Source organism: Ursus arctos, unplaced genomic scaffold (genome assembly GCF_023065955.2).
Source record: "Ursus arctos isolate Adak ecotype North America unplaced genomic scaffold, UrsArc2.0 scaffold_25, whole genome shotgun sequence".
Classification (NCBI taxonomy): Eukaryota; Metazoa; Chordata; class Mammalia; order Carnivora; family Ursidae; genus Ursus; species Ursus arctos.
Window position 1 is genome coordinate 27,580,158 of NW_026622930.1, and position 16,478 is coordinate 27,596,635.

Sequence of the window (16,478 nt, forward strand, 5' to 3'; positions counted from 1 at the left end):
AGACTCTGAGCTCCAGAAAACACACTGATGGTTACCAGCGGGGAGGAGGGTGGGCGGACGGGTGACGGGGATTACGAGCACACATATCATGATGAGCACCGAGTACAGAACTGCTGAATCACTATATCGTACACGTGAAACTAATACAATACCTACAGCGTATGGTAACTGTGCTGGAATTAAACAACCCGGTCTGTCTTCCCAGCTTGGGGAATTGGATTAGGGGCTGCTCAGAAACATGAAAAAACAAAAACAAAAAAACTTTACCATATTATCCAACTTGGTAAACTTACTAAAAATCATGAATTACCATTAGAGTGGGTGAATTTTATGGTATGATATTTTACCACTTCAGAGTTATTAACAAGATTTTTCGCCATAAAATGGAGAAAACAAGGCAGAAGACTGAGTAAATATGGATGACAAGAATTTTTGTAATGATGCGTTAACAGGACACACCCCAAATGCTCATGGTTCCAAGCACTGGGGGGGTGGGGGGGCAGGGCAACAGGTGGCAGGTTCCCTTCCTTCTATTTGTTAGTGCGTTTCAGATTTTCCACAGTAAGCACACTACTGCATAATGGAGTAAAGTTATAGAAAAGAAGTGAAGGGGCGCCTGGGTGGCTCAGTTCGTTAAGCATCTGCCTTCAGCTCAGGTCATGATCTCAGGATCCTGGGACTGAGTTCCGTGTCAAGCCCCCTGCTCAGCAGGAGTCTGCTTCTCCCTCTCCCTCTGCCCCACCCCCACCACCCCGCTCATGTTCTCTCACGCATTCCCTCAAATAAATAAAATCTTTAAAAAAAAAAAAAAGGTGAAATTCCATCCCCCTCTGGACTACATCTTGCCAGTCTCCAGGGAGTATTTACAAAATAATTTAGGGTTGGAAAAGTCTAGTAGATATGCAATAAAATCTTTGTTTTCATTTCATTCTCCATCCCGCCCAGGCCAAACCCTGGGTCAAGGCAGGTGCCCATTCTCTCCCCCAGTTCCACCGTTTCCGCCCGCACCTTCCTCCAGCATTGCAGCCCCAGTCCCCACCCAGCCCGGGAGTACACCCCTAGCTTCTCCTCCTGAGACTCTTCTCTTCCACCTTCACAGGCTTCGAGTCCAGCACCGCTTCCCATACCCCCTCTGGGCACCTGGCTCTGCTGGGCAAGTGCCTGGCCCTTCGTTCTCATGGCTTTTGCTGGTGCTTGGATTTCTGCAGCCTGCTCCCCACCAGGCTCCCGCTCCAACGGCCTCCCTTTCAGTCTGGCCCTCAGGCAGGTGCCACGTCTGTCCTCAAGACCTTTCAGGGTGTCACTGCTGAGCTCCAAAGCTTTCAGTGGCTCTCCTGGGCCTATTAGACAATTTAATCTGCAGCCCAGCCTGAGTCCCCAGCCCTAAAAGCACCAGCCCCTGGACAGACCTCGGCCACCACCCCCACATCCTGGCTGAGGACAGGTTCTGGGGCCCCCGCTGGCCTCCGTCAGGGCTACTGGGTGCTTGAAATGTGACCAGAGTGGCTGAGAAACTACATTTTACATTTATGCTAGTTAGAATTAATTTTAAACTTAAAAACTGATGATTCCTTTATTAGAAAATGCGTATGTTTGAACCAGCTTGGGTGTGTGAATCTACTTTTCCAACGGCACGCTCTATAAAACCTAAATATAGATCAAGTATGCCGGCGAAATTTTGCATCTGAATTAAGGTGTTACGTGGACAGTACATTGGATTAATTTTTTTAATCTTGTGAAAAAAGAATGTAAAATATCCTATTTATAATTTTTATACTGAGTACCTGTTAAAAATATTTAAGGTTAAATAAAACATTAAATTAAAAAAAAATTTAAGCAATCTCTACACCCAACGTGGAGCTCAAACTCACAACCCCAAGATCAAGAGTTGCTTGCTCTTCTGACAGAACCAGCCAGGCGCCCTTAAATGTAATTCTTTTTTTTTCTTTTTTTTTTCTTTTTAAGTAGGACCCACACCCAGTACAGAGCCCAACACCGGGCTTGAACACAGGACCCTGAAATCAAGACCTGAGCTGAGATCAAGAGTCAGATGTTTAACCGACTGAACCACCCCAGGCACCCTAGAAACCACCTAAATTCTGACTTCCCACCCATAACGGACTTCTGTTGAGAAATCATGAGACTGGAAAACGTTCACACACCAAGTGGCTGTAAGGGGGCAAAGCACATACAGAATCCCGCACACCCAGCAAAGCAGCACACTAACCACTGATCCCAGTAAAGCATGGGGTTAGGGCCATCTCACTTGTCTCTATGCTGCTTTCCTAATTTCTCCAAATTTTCCGCAATGAACATAGATTACTTTACAAAAATCGCCATTAAGGTTATTTCTTTTACAGTTCAGCCTGGCCGGAAACGCTTTGTTTCCTTCCTTTCTACCTATGTGAATGCCTCTCTGGGAGCAGGCTCAGGGCCACCTCCTCCAGGAAGGCGTCCATGGTGCCAGGAGGACCCGGCCAGGCTGAGGCACCCCAGGAGCCTGACCCAAGAGCTCCCGCACGGCCTCACCACCGCCACCCCTTTGCTTACCGAGCTCTGTGTGTGTTCAGACATGGTGCTAAGTGACTCACCGTAAGAGAAGCACTCTTATTAACCCCCGTACAGATGGGCAAACCGAGAATCAGGGAGGAGAGGTGCTTGCCCAGGGCCACACAGTTGGTCAGCCATGGAGTAGAGATTTAAACTTAGGTTCGCTATTAAGTCCAGGTCACTGGTTCTTAGCCACCGTGCCCCGTGCCTCCCTTGGAACTCCACCATCCTGGCTCACGGGGCCCCCACCACTAGCACGTCCAGGCCAAACACACCTCTGTGCGGTATCAGAAGGCCACCATGCCCACTCACCCCTCAGCTGAGCCCCAACCCACGTTCTTCCTCAATAGCACATCCTCACACCAAGCAAGTTCTGGCCTCTGGGCCCTTCCTCCTGCAGCTCCTCGGGCCTGGCACGTCTTCGTTGCCAGTGGGGATGGGGGTGAGAAGGGGAAGACAAGGGCAGGAGCAGTGTGTGAGGGCAGCCCTTCCTGGACCACCCCCTCCTCTGCACTCACTCACTCAGTCATTCAACAAGCATTTACTGAGTACCCAGCTCCTGCTAAGTTCTGGGGTGCAGGGTGGGTATAAACAGCAAGGAGGAAGGCAGGGACCTGGCGCTCAAGGAGCTCCTAGCTAGTAGGCCTGACAAGCCAGACACGATCGCTGCAGCACGACACGGATGGCCGTGGCCGGGATGCGGGAGGAGGGTGCTGCCTCTGCTGGGGAAACAGGGCCAGCCGGTAAGGTGGCCCAGACCTGCCCTCTGCCCATGGCAAAGGCTCCGGCAGACGCGGATGCAGCAGCAGAGCATGGCAGGGGGGGCGGCCAGGGCACAGAAAGTGCTGGCTGGGTCTGTGCTGGGGAGAGAGGTGGGGCGGTAGCCTCTCCCCCTTGCACCCGCACCCCCACCCTTACCTGGAGGAAGATGGCAGGGCTGTGTGTTACAGGGCTCCACCTCCCTGGGCCTGGACAGCTGCAGGCTCCTGCAGCGGCTGGGCGGCCCGAGGGCACAGATGACCTGGCGTCTCCGAGTCCCCCCGCTGCAGCTCTTGGAACACTGGGGCCCGCGGGGTGGGCGTGGGAAGAGAGAACAGGCTCACAAAAAGAGACCCCGAGGCTGGGGGTCCCCGCAAGGAAGAGAGGTAGGGGGAAGGTGATGCAGGTCAGACCCAGGGATGGTCACATGTCCAGCCACCCGTCAGAGACCCAAGGGACCAGGATTGGGCAGCAGGGATGATGGGTGAAGTGGGCAAGCACTCACTAGACCCCAGGCGCCAACATGCCAGGCCTGGTCATGGATGGGGGGACAGTCTTCACGCACACAGGGCTCAGTGATGGGGGGGCGGTCCTCCGAGGAGCACGCTGTGGCATGGAGCAGAGACCCCTCATCGCTCTGGCAAGTGACACTCCGCCTCCGGACCCCAGCACCACAGCTGACAGAGCACTGCAAGGACCAGGCTGTCGGCCGGAGCTGGTCCTTGCCCGGAGGAGCCTAGCCAGGTCAGACAGCTGGAGGCCCACCTGCCTGGCAGGGAGGGCGGACGATACCCTACGGCCCATGTTCGGCTCCCAGGCTCAGAGAGGCTGAGCCACTCTTCTGAGGTCACATAGCCTATGCCACACCTGCTGACGCCAAGCTTAGGGACATTTTCCACATTCCCTTGTTCAAGGCTGGAACATATGTAGGTGCTGGAAGCAGTGACCCGCAGCCCTGGACAGTGTCAGCTCCCCCCTCACCCCCAAGCAAGGTGCCCAGCTGCAGCTTCGTGCCAAGACAAAGCCTTTCCCGCCCTGCCTGGGATCCTGGCCCCAGCCTTGGCAACAGCTTCCAAGACGACCTAGCAGGTCACTTTACCTCCCAGGATCTATTTCCCCAGTTCAGGCCAAGCCTCCCAGGCCAGCTCCGCCGCACCCCCGCCCATAGACCCGGCACCTGATTTCCTCCTCCCCCGCCCCAGCCCAATCGTGGAGGGGCCTCACCTCTCCCCAGGGCTCTGCACTCCAGGCCGCGCAGCGCTGCAGGCTGCAAGCCCGCGTGGTGGGGGGCTTCCCAGGCAGGCCTGCACACTCCGCCCCCTCAGCGGCTTCCTGGACGCCAGCCCCATCAGACGAGACGCAGTAGACAGAGCGGGACTGGGAGCCACCGCCGCACGAGGCTGAGCAGGGCGACCAGGGCCCCGTCTGCCAGCTGGCGGGGAGCAGGAACCCGGTAAGGCTGGCCCAGCAGCAGGGGCCAGAGTCCAGGCCCAAGGGAGCACCAGCTGTCACACACAGGAGTGGACTGGGGATCCCCCAACCTGGCCCATCCTAACACCTGGGCCTGTACAGGTGGGCGGGCAGAAAGCTCTGCATAAAAGGCCAAGCCCCCCCAGCTCTGCTTGCCATCTCTCGCCACAGAGGACTGGTCCCTACAACACAGAGCCTGGCTGCCCCCCTCTTAGCTTTCCTATCCCCACCTGTGTCCCCTGTTCTCCTTCTCACCAGGTCCCCTGTCATCCCAGCCAGACTCCATTGCCTCTGTATCTGACCTTAGTTGGGGGCATCTCCCAGAGGAGCCATGCTCACCCACGTGTGGAGTGGCCCTGAGGCACCGGAGGAACAGACAGCCCCAGTTGCACCCTGCAAAGCCAAGCCTGCCACCACCCTGCAAGGCCCACTGCCACCAAGGCCGTGAGGGCGGAAGGACGGCACCAGCCCCGCGGGGAGGCTGCGGCCTGCAGATTACCTGCCCCCGGATGCACGCTGGGCCCCAGCAAGGTGCCACGCTCTGGGCCGGTACAGATAAGAGGTCCTTCATGCGTGAACAAAGGCACTGCTGATGCCCACCGGCCCTGTGACCCAGTCCCTGGCCCACTTCTTGGCATCCTTCGAGCCAAGTTCCTTGCCGGCTTGGACAGGGCCTCCAGTGCCCTCCCCCACTCTCCCACCATCAGCCTGGACATTGGGCACTGTGTAGGCACACACAGGTGGACAGAATAGCCCCGGATCTCACGCTTATGCCCCCCTCCACTGCTTCCCCCAGTGACAGCTGCCTCCTCCCCCCTCCGCCACAGCTGTAGGGAGCCCTGGACACCCAACTGTTTGCTCAACACCTAGAGTAGCCTCGAGACTCCACTGCCTTCCCACCCAAGCACTTGGGCCCCACCATGGGGGGAGGGGCTGCAAGGGCCTCACCGCTTGGTCTGCGGGCAAGGGTGAGTGCTGCAGGGGCGGCGGTCAGCCGGCCGCAGCTGAGGCTGGCACATGTGGTCGGGGTAGACCTCGTTGTCAGTGGTGCAGAACACTGGGCGGGACTGGTGACCTGCAGAGGCCCGGCCATCGAGGGCAGGTGGTCAGTCAGCAGTCACCCGATGCATTCTCGGGCTGGGCACTATTCTGCACACATCCCAAGCGTCGTCTTGATTAAGCCTCAAATGACTCCCCAGGATAAGTGCCATCATCATCCCCCAATTTACAGAGGAGGAAACTGAGGCTTGAGGGGTGTTATCTGGGGTGTTGGGGCCCCGCTCTGACAGCTGGTCATCCACTCCCGGCCGGGCCTCTGCTGCACACAGAATCAGGTCTCCTCTGAGATACCAGCACCTCGGGAAAGCCACCGCTGGTTCTCTCAGCTTGGGGGTGGGGGCTGGGGATGGGGGTGGTACATGGAGTCCCCCAGCCCTGGGTTTCCCCCACGTGCCCCCACAACATGCAGATGGCTCACCTCCACCGCACTCGGCGCTGCAGTCACTCCACGAGCCGTGGCTCCAGCGGAAGCCGGGCCGGGGGCTGCCCAGGGGCAGGTGGTACTCGTAGCGCACGCCCGGGTTGGGCTCCTGGCTGAGGAGCTGGGCGGGAGGGTCCTCGCTGAGGCCTGCCCCCCCCCCGGGACCCTCCCCCTCGGCCTCCGGGGGACTGGGCGCCCCTCACCTCGATGACCAGGGGCTCGGAGGTGGGGCCGCGAGCGAGGAGCCGCTCCGGCGCCAGGTCCCCCTCGGCCCCGCGCTCGTAGTGCAGGACGGTGCTGGCCACGGGCAGGGCCCAGGCGCCCCCGATGGTCCAGTGCCCGTTGAGGTAGTACTCGCCCCGCACGCTCTTCACCGCTGTGCAGGGGTGAGCCACCGGTCAGCTGCCGCGGAGGGACCCGCTGTCCCGCCACGGCCCAGACTGCCCCAGCCCGCACTCACCCAGGAAATTCCTGCTGGCCGACGCCTCCTCCACGCGGATGCTGGTGGCCCCCGTGGGAATTATGAGGATCTGGTTGTAGCCTGCGGGGGCAGAGACACTCTGAGACCACCCACGCCCCTGGCAGCACAGTCGGGGTCAGGGACCGGCAAGCAGGACACAGGCAGGGGTGTGCTGCTCGGGGAGGGGTCCTCCAGAAGGGGGAAGCAACTTTAGGAGGGCGGGAAGGGTGGACAGGCTGGGGCACCCGCACTGACTGGGAAGGGGGAGGGGACAGCTGGGGACTAGGGGGAAGGGGTGAGGAGGGGCACCCTGCCGGCAGTGTGAGCTTACACTGGGTACCTGGGCAGAGGGCCTTACTAGCCGGAGCCCACAGGCTCCTGTGAAAGGCTTTGACCTCCACCCTGAGGCATGACCTGAGTGCCAGATCAGACCCCCTCTGGGCCCCCAGGGTGACTCAGCTGGAACGGAAGACAGGCAAGGAAGGGCCAGGCGACAAACCCTCGCCTCAACTGCCTGTGCCCCCCTCCCCCAGGACCCCCACCTCTGCTGAGGTCATTGGCATCAAAGGTGCCCTTGACGGGATAGCAGGTCGTGCCGTCACCCCCACACTGCAGACATTTGTCCTCCTCCTTTGAGGAGTCGAGGTTGTGGTCACAGCCGACGACCTACCAAGCAGAGATGAGGAGAGAAAAGACACCAGAAGGTGTCACAGACACAGCAGGATTTGAACCCGGGTCGACGCTCACATCAGGGAGGAGGCAGGAGCTATTCATCAGCCACTGAGGCCGAGTGAACACTGGGTCTGGCCTGTGGCTGACGGTCTACCTCTCCCATCAGCTTGGCACCCGTCTCCCCTTCTCTGGCAACAATACCTCATTTTCCTTTGGGGGCCCCCTCTCTCCCAGTTTGGATAGAGCTCCCAACAGTGGGTGGGGCAAATCAGTGGGTTCCATGCCCTGCTCCGAGAGAGCGGTTCACGGGACGTCCCCAGCCAAGACAAATCCGAGGCAACCCCGGGTCGCTGGGACTCCTGGGAAGTGGGCGCCCTTTCCAGCCGGAGCTGGAAGCTGCTTGTGGCCATGTGCACACCTCACAGGATCCCCGTGCGGACCCAGAGGAGAGTAAAGCCAAGAGGCGAGGAGACAGTCCAGTCCCTGCAGCCAGCCAGCCCATCCCTCAGTGGCTTTCTTCCCCTTTGCCAGTTAGCGGGGTTTCTGTGACTTGCCACCCAGAGGGTTGCTCCTACTGCGGTGCCCGTTTCCAAAGGGCAAAAGGAGGAAGGTCGCAGGGCATCTGTGATGCAAAGACACCTAAGAGCTGGTCGTGAGAAGACATCGAGCTGGTGAGAGCCACCGGCCCTGCTGGTGCAGGGGAGGGAGACACGGTGAAATAAGCCCCAGGCCAGCCCCCAGGTGGGGGGGCTCACCCGGCAGCTGCCATCCACACAGACGTCCCGCGTGCCAGGCTCACAGGGCGTCCCATCCTCGACAGCCTCCCTGTGCTTGAAGTAGAAGTTCTCCCCCTTGGGAATGCAGTTCAGCTCGCACTTGTTCGGGGCTGAGGTGGACAAAGGGGATAGCTGAGATCCCGAGCAAGCTGCAAGTCCTATCCTGGGCACAGAGAAGCATGGGGGCTGGCGGGGGGGGAGAACGTCCTTGAATGGGCTCCCCCAGACAGTCAGAATCCCACCCCACCCCCATGGGAAGTGACATAAACAAAACTACGGCCTCTCTGGGGATCAAGTAGAAGAAAAATCCCAGGACCAGGAAAAAGCTAGTCCCTTATAAACAAGTGTTAACAATCCACTCCTCTATGTCAACTACTACCAGCCCACTATGCATGTGGGCTACGCCGTGAAGTACGGGGACTTAAAATAACACGGGGAGACGCTTCTCCCACACATTGCGGAATGGGGCTACGTAACAGTTACAAATATATAAGTGTATATCGAGAAAATAACGTGAAAAGGACTAGAATGGAATGCTAGACCAAATCCTATGAAATATGTGGGGTCAAGTTCATTTAGGAGTTTTAATTTTTATAGCCATCTAAATATTATAAGCACGTTGTTTAAACAGCCAAAAGTGGGGCGCCTGGGCGGCTCAGTTGTTAGGCGTCTGCCTTGGGTTCAGAGTGTGATCCTGGTGTTATGGGATCGAGCCCCACATGGGGCTCCTCCACTGGGAACCTGCTTCTTCCTCTCCCACTCCCCCTGCTTGTGTTCCCTCTCTCGCTGTCAAATAAATAAATAAAATCTTAAAAAATAAAATAAAATAAAAAATAAACAGCCAAAAGTGCTAATAGGAATGCAGTCACCTCCAGCACAGAGAAGGCACCCCCCGCCCCGTGACCCTTTCCTCTGTGGTCTGGTTTTTCTATATGGGTATATTTAGGGCACTTGTGTGGTGCAGTCCATTGAGCAGCCAAACCTTGATCTCAGCTCAGGTCGTGATCTCGGGTTGTGGGATCAAGCTCCACCCTGGGCATGGAGTCGGCTTGGGATTCTCCCTCTCCCTCTCCCCCTGCTTGCATTCCCGCTCTCTCACCCTCTCTCTCTCTCATGTGTTTTTTTCTTAAATTATAATGCTCTAAAAATTACCCACCCTCCTCAAAGCCACTCAGAGTACGCCGTTGGGCCCTAGAGATCCCGAGTGAATGCGCTCTTGCCATACCAAACCCCTTTCAGGCCCCACCTGCAGTTGGCCCAAACCTGGCCCAGCCCTACCAGCACCCCTCCTCCCCACGGCCTGTGGGCATCAGGAGGACCTCTGTGCACCATGAGGAATGCTTCCGGAGCAGGTCAAGCAAAGCAGGGTGCAAAGCAATGGCACAGACATGGCCTGGAGGCTTTGTTTGAAAATGTATAAAGGGAAAGAAGGATGGAGAGACCTCAAAACGAGCCCCCCCCCCCCCACTGTGTTGCTGTGAGCACTGCTGGGAGTCCTGAGAGTTTTTAAATGCATTTGACAGAGCATCTATCATATTGTGGTAAGCACTGTGCAATGGAAAATCAGTGTACAGAAGAGATCCGGAACAATGTACAGAAGAGATCACAGGACGAGGCAGGGTGCAGCTGCGGGGGTGTGGGCACTGGGACCTCCACTCACCTCCGTAGTAGGGCAGCCACTTGTACCGCCTTCCCTGGAAGTCCTGGCTGTCGAACTGGGAGCACTGCTCGGCCCGGAAGTCCCTGGCGCCGGCTGGGCACCTCTGCAGGGGCCAGTGGGGAAGGGAGGGGCAGGTGGGGCCTCCATGGGGGTCCGCCCACCCCACTGCACGTGGGGAGGTCTGACCCATCCCCACCAACCACCTCCCCCTCACCCCAGAAGCACAGGACCTGCGTGTAGGCCCCCAGGGCTCCTGAGCGCTCCCCTGCAGGGGCTTTGAGCTGCTTGAACTTGAGGGGAGGCTGTCATTTGGGTGGGAGGTGAGGAAGGGGCTTCCTGAAGCCCAGGCTGTGCACTTGCGGGAGGACACCCGGGGACTGGGAGGTCAGCCAGGTAGGGGGTCCCAGAAGCTGGCGTCCCCACTCCCTCGGGCTTTACCTCGGTATGGCAGGAGCGGTGGCTCCGGGCAGGGCCCACGCAGCTGGAACCCCCGTCTCTCCTGAGGATGACAGCACCGGGAAGACCCGAACCCCGTGAACCAACACCCCCCGCCAGGGCTCTCCTGCAGGCCACACTGGGCAGAGGAGGGCTGCCTGCACACAAAGACCCCTCAGGTAGGGATAATGAGACCCGAGTCTATACTTGGGAAAAACTAGACTCAGAAGTCTATCCTGGAGTTCCTCTAACTTGGGGCTACCTTGCCTCTTAGAGCAAATTTCCAGAGAAGACCCAAATTCTGCCTTTGGAGATAAAAGAAGAGGTAATACATACCCACCTGCTATTTACGGAGCATATGGTGCCTGGAATGAGAGCTCATGGCTCTTGCTCCACACACGAGGTTCTCAGGAATAGTGAGTTCAACCCACCGACAGGCAAAGAGTCACCCCCCCCCTGTTCTGTGCCTCAGCTATCAGAGTGCAGGGCACATAGTAGGTGCCAGATACCTCACTTAAAGTGGGAGACGTCTATACGTAACAAAGAGGCCAAGGAAGAGAAACTGCACGGGTTAGGAATTGAAGATGGCACATTCGTTCACCAAGAATTTACAGCACCTGCCACAGGCCAGACACAGCATTCGGAGCTAGTGACTGGGGGGGGGGGGGCAGGCCTGGCTCAAGCTCCCCTGAAATAAGGCTCATTGTTGAAATCAGAGTGTAGCAGGGAACGACTTGATTTCAAGTACTCCATCCATGCTGCTCCCACCACAAACCCACAGCTCGGAGGGTTCTGCCAGAGCAGCTGGCCAGGCCCAGCGGACCCCTGACCAGCCTGCTGGCCCCGCCCAGCCCCCCCTACCTCTGGGAGAAGCAGGGGCGCTCCCGGAAGCTGATGCCCACTCCGCAGGTCCGGCTGCAGGGGCTCCAGGGGCCCCAGGGGCCCCAGGTGTCACTCTGCCGCCTCACCTTGGGAGCCTGGAGGAAAAGACGCACTCAGAAGTGGAGTCGGCACTCAGAGCCCCCTGGGGCTCACCAGAGGGCCACTGCCTAAAAACATTCCCCTACCTCACCTCGGGAGCCCGGGGTTCCCTCTCCCTGAGCAAACGCCAGGCGCCCCAAACACTCCTTCACAGAATTAGCCAGCTTTCACGTAGGGGGCTGAGAGCCTTACAAACGCGCCCTTGCCTCCAGTACCCAGCACCCGCCAGGCCGATAGCCACTGGGGGGGGGGGGGTACCAGCGGGCAGGAGGGAGGGAGCCACCTGCTAGATCCCCTCCCGCTGTCTCTCCGAGGAAAGAAAGCACACTTGGCGTCAGCCACGGGCGGCACAGGCACGTTTTCTTCTCGGTAATTACCCAAACCATGAGCTGCTGGTGGGGAGCTGGAAGGAGCTAGTCCAGCCCACCCTCCTGCCGGCCTGCCCCCACCTGCTCCTGCTGCTCTCTGCCCCCAGCCCCTCCTCCTCTGACTAACCCCCTCAAGGCAACTCAGGGGCCCTCTTTCCTGCTGTGCTGTTCCCAGGGCCACACTGTGCAGGGGTAGGTGCGAGAGAGGGTGTGAGGGGTGGGAATGGAGGCAGAGGAAGCCACCCCTGACCAGCCTGGGGTTGATGGGTGGCGCCTGGGCCCAATGGCCAGGCTGCATCTGCACTTTATTCCTCCCTAAACCCTGTCCGCACTCAGAAAGGACCCTGTGGTGGCTCCACCCCACCCCCTGCTACCGCCAGAAACTGGAGGCAGCTGAGCCCTGGCCTGGGTGGAGGGGGCACAGGCGAGTTCACAGTTCACGGCCCCACCTGAGCTCACCTGCTGTGGGCAGGAGGCCAAGAAATGTTACTCAGGTGTTTCTAAGGCAGAAAGCACCTAAGAGGACCCAGGGCGTTTTGCACACCTTGACTCATTTCACCTGCAGAGTAACTTGAGGGTGAGTGTCATGCCCCCCAGTGAAAGGGAATCGAAGGCCTGATTTGCTTATGGTCATGCAGCAGTTAGGGAGGAGCTCTGGTTTCATCCTGGGGTCCTGGCACGACAGTGTCCACCTGAGCGGGGCCGTCATGGAGCCAGGCACCAGGGAAAGCCTGTGCCAGGGACCTCAACGACCACGGGGTGGCAGAGGTGACTGCTGGGAAGCTGGCAGGTGATGGAGAGGACATGAGAAAGGAGGCCTCTGGCCCACCTACCGCTCTGACTGTGGCCAGTGCTGGGTCGATGGGGCTTTGGAGGAGTGCCCACTGAGCACCACTGATGTCCCTCTCTGCCTGCCCCTGCAGCCCTTCTCATCCTTGACTCACACTCCACAGTGGTGGCATCTCCCTTGCTCTCCTTCCCCAAGGACGGCCTGCCTCACAGAGGGGTGGGCAGGGCTGTGGGGCTCCTGTTGTGAAGAGCTCTCCGGGGGCCCGATGGGACCTGGCTGCTTCTGTGCCCTCCATCCCGTCAATGCCAGGAGAAGCTTGGCAGGAGCAGCGTCCAAGAGGAAGCCCACCTCTGGGGACCCTCCCCTCCGCAGAGATGGGTCCTGCCTCCTAGAAGGTTTCTTGTATAACCTCAGGATCCAGGTTCGGTCTCCAGGGAGCCCCGTCCTTTGGGCCCCATTAACAAAACAGATACTCTGATCACTAGTTGGCTCCTATGTCCACTCTCCAAGTTTGCACTATAATGTGGTAACCGTTAGCTACCCGTGGCTATTTAGGTTAATTAAAATCAAATCAAACCACTTAATTCTTCAGTTGCAATCGCCATGTTTCATGGGCTCAGTGGCCACAGAACCAAGTGTTTGTAAGAACTGCACAGTTTTAGGACATTTTTTTTTATCATCTCAAAGTTCTACTGGCCATCCCTGCTCTAGCTAGAGCTAAATCCCCAGGGGGGCGGGGTCTAAGCACACACAGTCAAGCTGAGGCACAGCCCAATTTGGTCCCAGGCAGATGAAGGCATGGGCACTGCACCTTGGTTCGTGCCTTCACTAACCCCCTCCACTTCTTCCACCTTGGAAAACGACCCCCGGGGTGGGGAGGGTCCCAGCATTAGGGGGCACCCAGCACCTTCTGAAGGAGGAGGGCGGTGGGAAGTTGCCAGTCCTGCACACTGCGCCTGCAGGGGGGAGGGCAGCTCCGGGTCCCTTGGTCAGGCCGCTTCAAGGCTGCACCCCTTTTTGAAAGAGCTGGGGGTCCCAGGGCTCGCCTTCTCCCCCCAGCTTCCCCTCTTCGGCCCTCTCCGCAGGTGGTCGACGCGGGGAGACGGGCTCCAGGCTGCGGCGGGGAGGCTGTCCCTCGTCCTAGGGTGTCCTCCCCGCTGAGGCACTTCCCCCACCCCCGCTCTCCAGCCGGGGGCCGGGCGGGACGGGGCCGCACTCACCGCGGACGCGGGCGCCGGGGCCAGCAGCAGGGGCAGGAGCAGGAGCAGCCGCATCTCCGCCTGCGGGAGAGGCCGGCGCTGGAGCGGGCGGGGCGGGCCCGGGGCTCCGTCTGCGGTCCGGCGGGCGGGACGCGTCCCTCCCTCCCGGTTGCCCGCAGGGGACCGCAGAGACGCAGGCGGACGAGAGGGAAGGCTGCAGGGCTCCGTGGCTCTCACGTGGGGGAGAAAAGGCCCGTCTACTCCTGGCTTCTTAAACTTCAAGAGTACCTTCCTCCAGGATTTCAAAGGGGAAAAAGAGAGGGCAATAAAATACTTGCGGAGAGACAGGTTCGGAATCAGAGCAATCAGTCTCACGGGTTTTAACTTAGCACGAGATTCCTTTTTTAAAAGCCGTTATGCCAGTTGTTTTTAAAACTTATTTTTAAATTGATTTTATTTATTTATATGACAGAGAGACGGAGCACAAGCAGGGGGAGCGACAGGCAGAGGGAGAAGGAGAAGCAGGCTCCCCGCTGAGCTGGGAGCCCGATGCGAGGACCCCCAGGACCCCCAGGACCCCAGGATCATGACCTGAGCCGAAGGCAGACGCCCAGCCGACTGAGCCACCCAGGCTCCTGTATGTATGTATGTATATGTATATATATATAATTTTTTTTTTTCCAAAGAAACTCTCCAAATGGGGCGGGCGCCGGGGTGGCTCAGTCGGTTAAGTGATTGCCTTCAGCTCAGGTCATGATCTCAGGGTCCTGGGATCGAGCACCGCATTGACCCCGCATGGGGCTCCTCTCTCCGTGGGGAGTCTGCTTCTCCCTCTCCCTCTGCCTGAAGCTCCCCCTGCTTGTTCTCTTTCTCTTTCAAATAAATAAAAAAAAATATTTTTAAAAAATAAAATAAAAGCTTTAAAAAAAACTTTCCAAAGATGCTTTTAAAACTCAAATGCTTTAAAAACGTCAATTGTATCCTACTTTAAACCCAAGTCAGCATTTCTCTGCACAAGAAAAGCTCCACAAGTCGGTTCTGTAAGCAGTGTGTGTGGGGGGGGGGGGTGCGCGCACGCCCCTGTGCAGGCTGTGGCTGACTCAGCGGGAGTGTAGTGTGTGCACGAGTCCAGGGAAGTGTGTGAAGCATGTGCGTGTACACAGTGTATGTGTGTAGTGTGGCGTGAGTGTGCAAGCAGTGTGTGCTGTCCGTGCACAGTATGTGCATCTGTGCGTGTGTGTACATGTCACTATTGGAGAATGACATAAGCAATATGCGCCTTCAGTACAAAACATTAAACAAGTACTGACTTGCACGTTTAAATGTAAAAATCTGTAATTCTACCAGTGTCATAAATTTTTTTAAGTATAAAATGACCTCATTTTGCAAGGACAAAGCAGCATACGTTAGCCAAGTTCAGCAAAATGTCACCTGGCACATTTAGCGACGTACATGCTTCGTTAACTTAGCGCAAACAGTGATTCATTTAGTCATTATTTTCAGTCAAATCAGAGGTTCCTGGGGCTAGCAGGTGAGGGGGGGGTGGAGGGGTGAGGGGAGTACCGCCACCCCGACCGACCTCCGCTCTGCGCCCGCGCTCCTGTAATGCAGCGTGAGGGAGGGGAGGCCCGCATTTTAGGACTAATGACAAGACGAGCGACCAGGGATGGTTCTCTAAAGGACACCGCCTTTAGGGACGGAGGCGCGCAGAGCCAAGGGGGAGACTGAGGAAAGGACGGGAGGAAAGGCTGCACTTATAATTCCTACTAGGTTCTACCGCCACTGCGACAATTACACCAGATCAAGACCCACAGCGGCAATCCCAAGGTCCCCAAAGCCAGAAAGGTTATTTCAATTCACTTGGGAGAAAAACAGAAACAAGACACCGTCCGACTCCAGGGCCAGCCTTGGGTATCGGGCACCGGACTACTCTGCGGGGTTCCCCCAGCTGCCCGAGGGCCCGGCCCTCTGCGCCCACCGGCCGGCCGTGTGGGCTCCTTTCACGTCGTGTCTCCGAGGAACGCGGCGGGGCCTGATCAGGGCTGAAGCGGCGGCCCGGGGGCTCCGCGGCCCAGCCGGTCTGCGCCTCCTCGCGGGGGCTGGCCCAGGACCCGTGCCCGGGGTCCCTGCGCGCCGGGAGCCGCCTCCCCGCACGCCCCTGGCGGACACCCGGACGTCCGAGGCCGGAGCGACGCCCTTCCCCGTCGCCCCCTTCTCAGCAATCTTCCCGGCTTCGGTCGCGAGGAGGCGCCCGCGGCCCGCCCTCGCAGCTCGGGAACCGTCCCCGCGCCCCTCCACCAGCCGGGATCGCGCCGGGTGCAGCCCCCGAAGGCGGGAAGGTGCGCCTCCCACGCGGGGCGCCGGGGCGACCCGCACGTGCTGGCCCTGGCAGCGCCTCCGGGAGGGGCGCGCTCGGTCTGCGGAGCCCGGTGCCTGGGCGGCGCGGGAACGGCGTCCCACCCAGCCAAGGTCCGAGGGGGCGGGTGGCGTGGGCGCGGGGCCGCGGGTCGCATCCGGCTGCCCAGCACGAGTCCCCGTGGCTGCCCACGTCTCCTGCCCGCCGGTGACCTCCCAGTCCCGCCCGAGGGCGCGCGGTGCCTAGCGGCGACCTGGCGGACAGAGCCGGAGGCGGGGTCTCCTCCGGGATCCCCCACTTCCTCCGACGCGGCTCTGCCCGCGGGCCGGGCGGGGCGCGTTCCTGCGGCGGCCCCGGGCTGACCCGCCCCTGCAGCCCGGTCCCTGTCCCTCCGCTTTCCTACCTGTCTCCGGGCGCGCAGGTTCCGCAGTGCCGCTCCGTCGGTGCCCGCCCTGGGAGTGGGAGGTCGGCCTGGCGGCGCGGAACGCCTGTGGAGGTTGGACTTTCTCTCGCTGCCGCTGG

At 58.9% G+C, this 16,478-nt stretch overlaps 1 protein-coding gene across 3 annotated transcripts in view; it reads right to left on the minus strand.

Annotated features, from left to right (window-relative positions):
* PAPLN (papilin, proteoglycan like sulfated glycoprotein) overlaps positions 1 to 16,478 on the minus strand; it is a 38,032-nt gene extending 21,554 nt beyond the window's left edge. Inside the window, exons 1-14 of one of the 3 annotated variants that reach the window (XM_057318354.1) lie at positions 16,360 to 16,478; positions 13,622 to 13,888; positions 11,124 to 11,239; positions 10,266 to 10,326; positions 9,828 to 9,930; positions 8,147 to 8,277; positions 7,262 to 7,385; positions 6,720 to 6,800; positions 6,463 to 6,635; positions 6,257 to 6,380; positions 5,728 to 5,854; positions 4,534 to 4,741; positions 3,815 to 3,997; positions 3,469 to 3,610 (exon numbers count right to left, since the gene is read on the minus strand). In XM_057318354.1, the coding sequence (XP_057174337.1) occupies positions 3,469 to 3,610; positions 3,815 to 3,997; positions 4,534 to 4,741; positions 5,728 to 5,854; positions 6,257 to 6,380; positions 6,463 to 6,635; positions 6,720 to 6,800; positions 7,262 to 7,385; positions 8,147 to 8,277; positions 9,828 to 9,930; positions 10,266 to 10,326; positions 11,124 to 11,239; positions 13,622 to 13,675 (1,627 nt within the window). In that variant the 5' untranslated portion in view covers positions 13,676 to 13,888; positions 16,360 to 16,478. Of the gene's footprint in view, positions 1 to 3,468; positions 3,611 to 3,814; positions 3,998 to 4,533; positions 4,742 to 5,727; positions 5,855 to 6,256; positions 6,381 to 6,462; positions 6,636 to 6,719; positions 6,801 to 7,261; positions 7,386 to 8,146; positions 8,278 to 9,827; positions 9,931 to 10,265; positions 10,327 to 11,123; positions 11,240 to 13,621; positions 13,893 to 15,578; positions 15,731 to 16,359 lie in introns of those variants that run through there. The other 2 variants (XM_026519553.4, XM_057318352.1) reach the window with 2 other exon arrangements.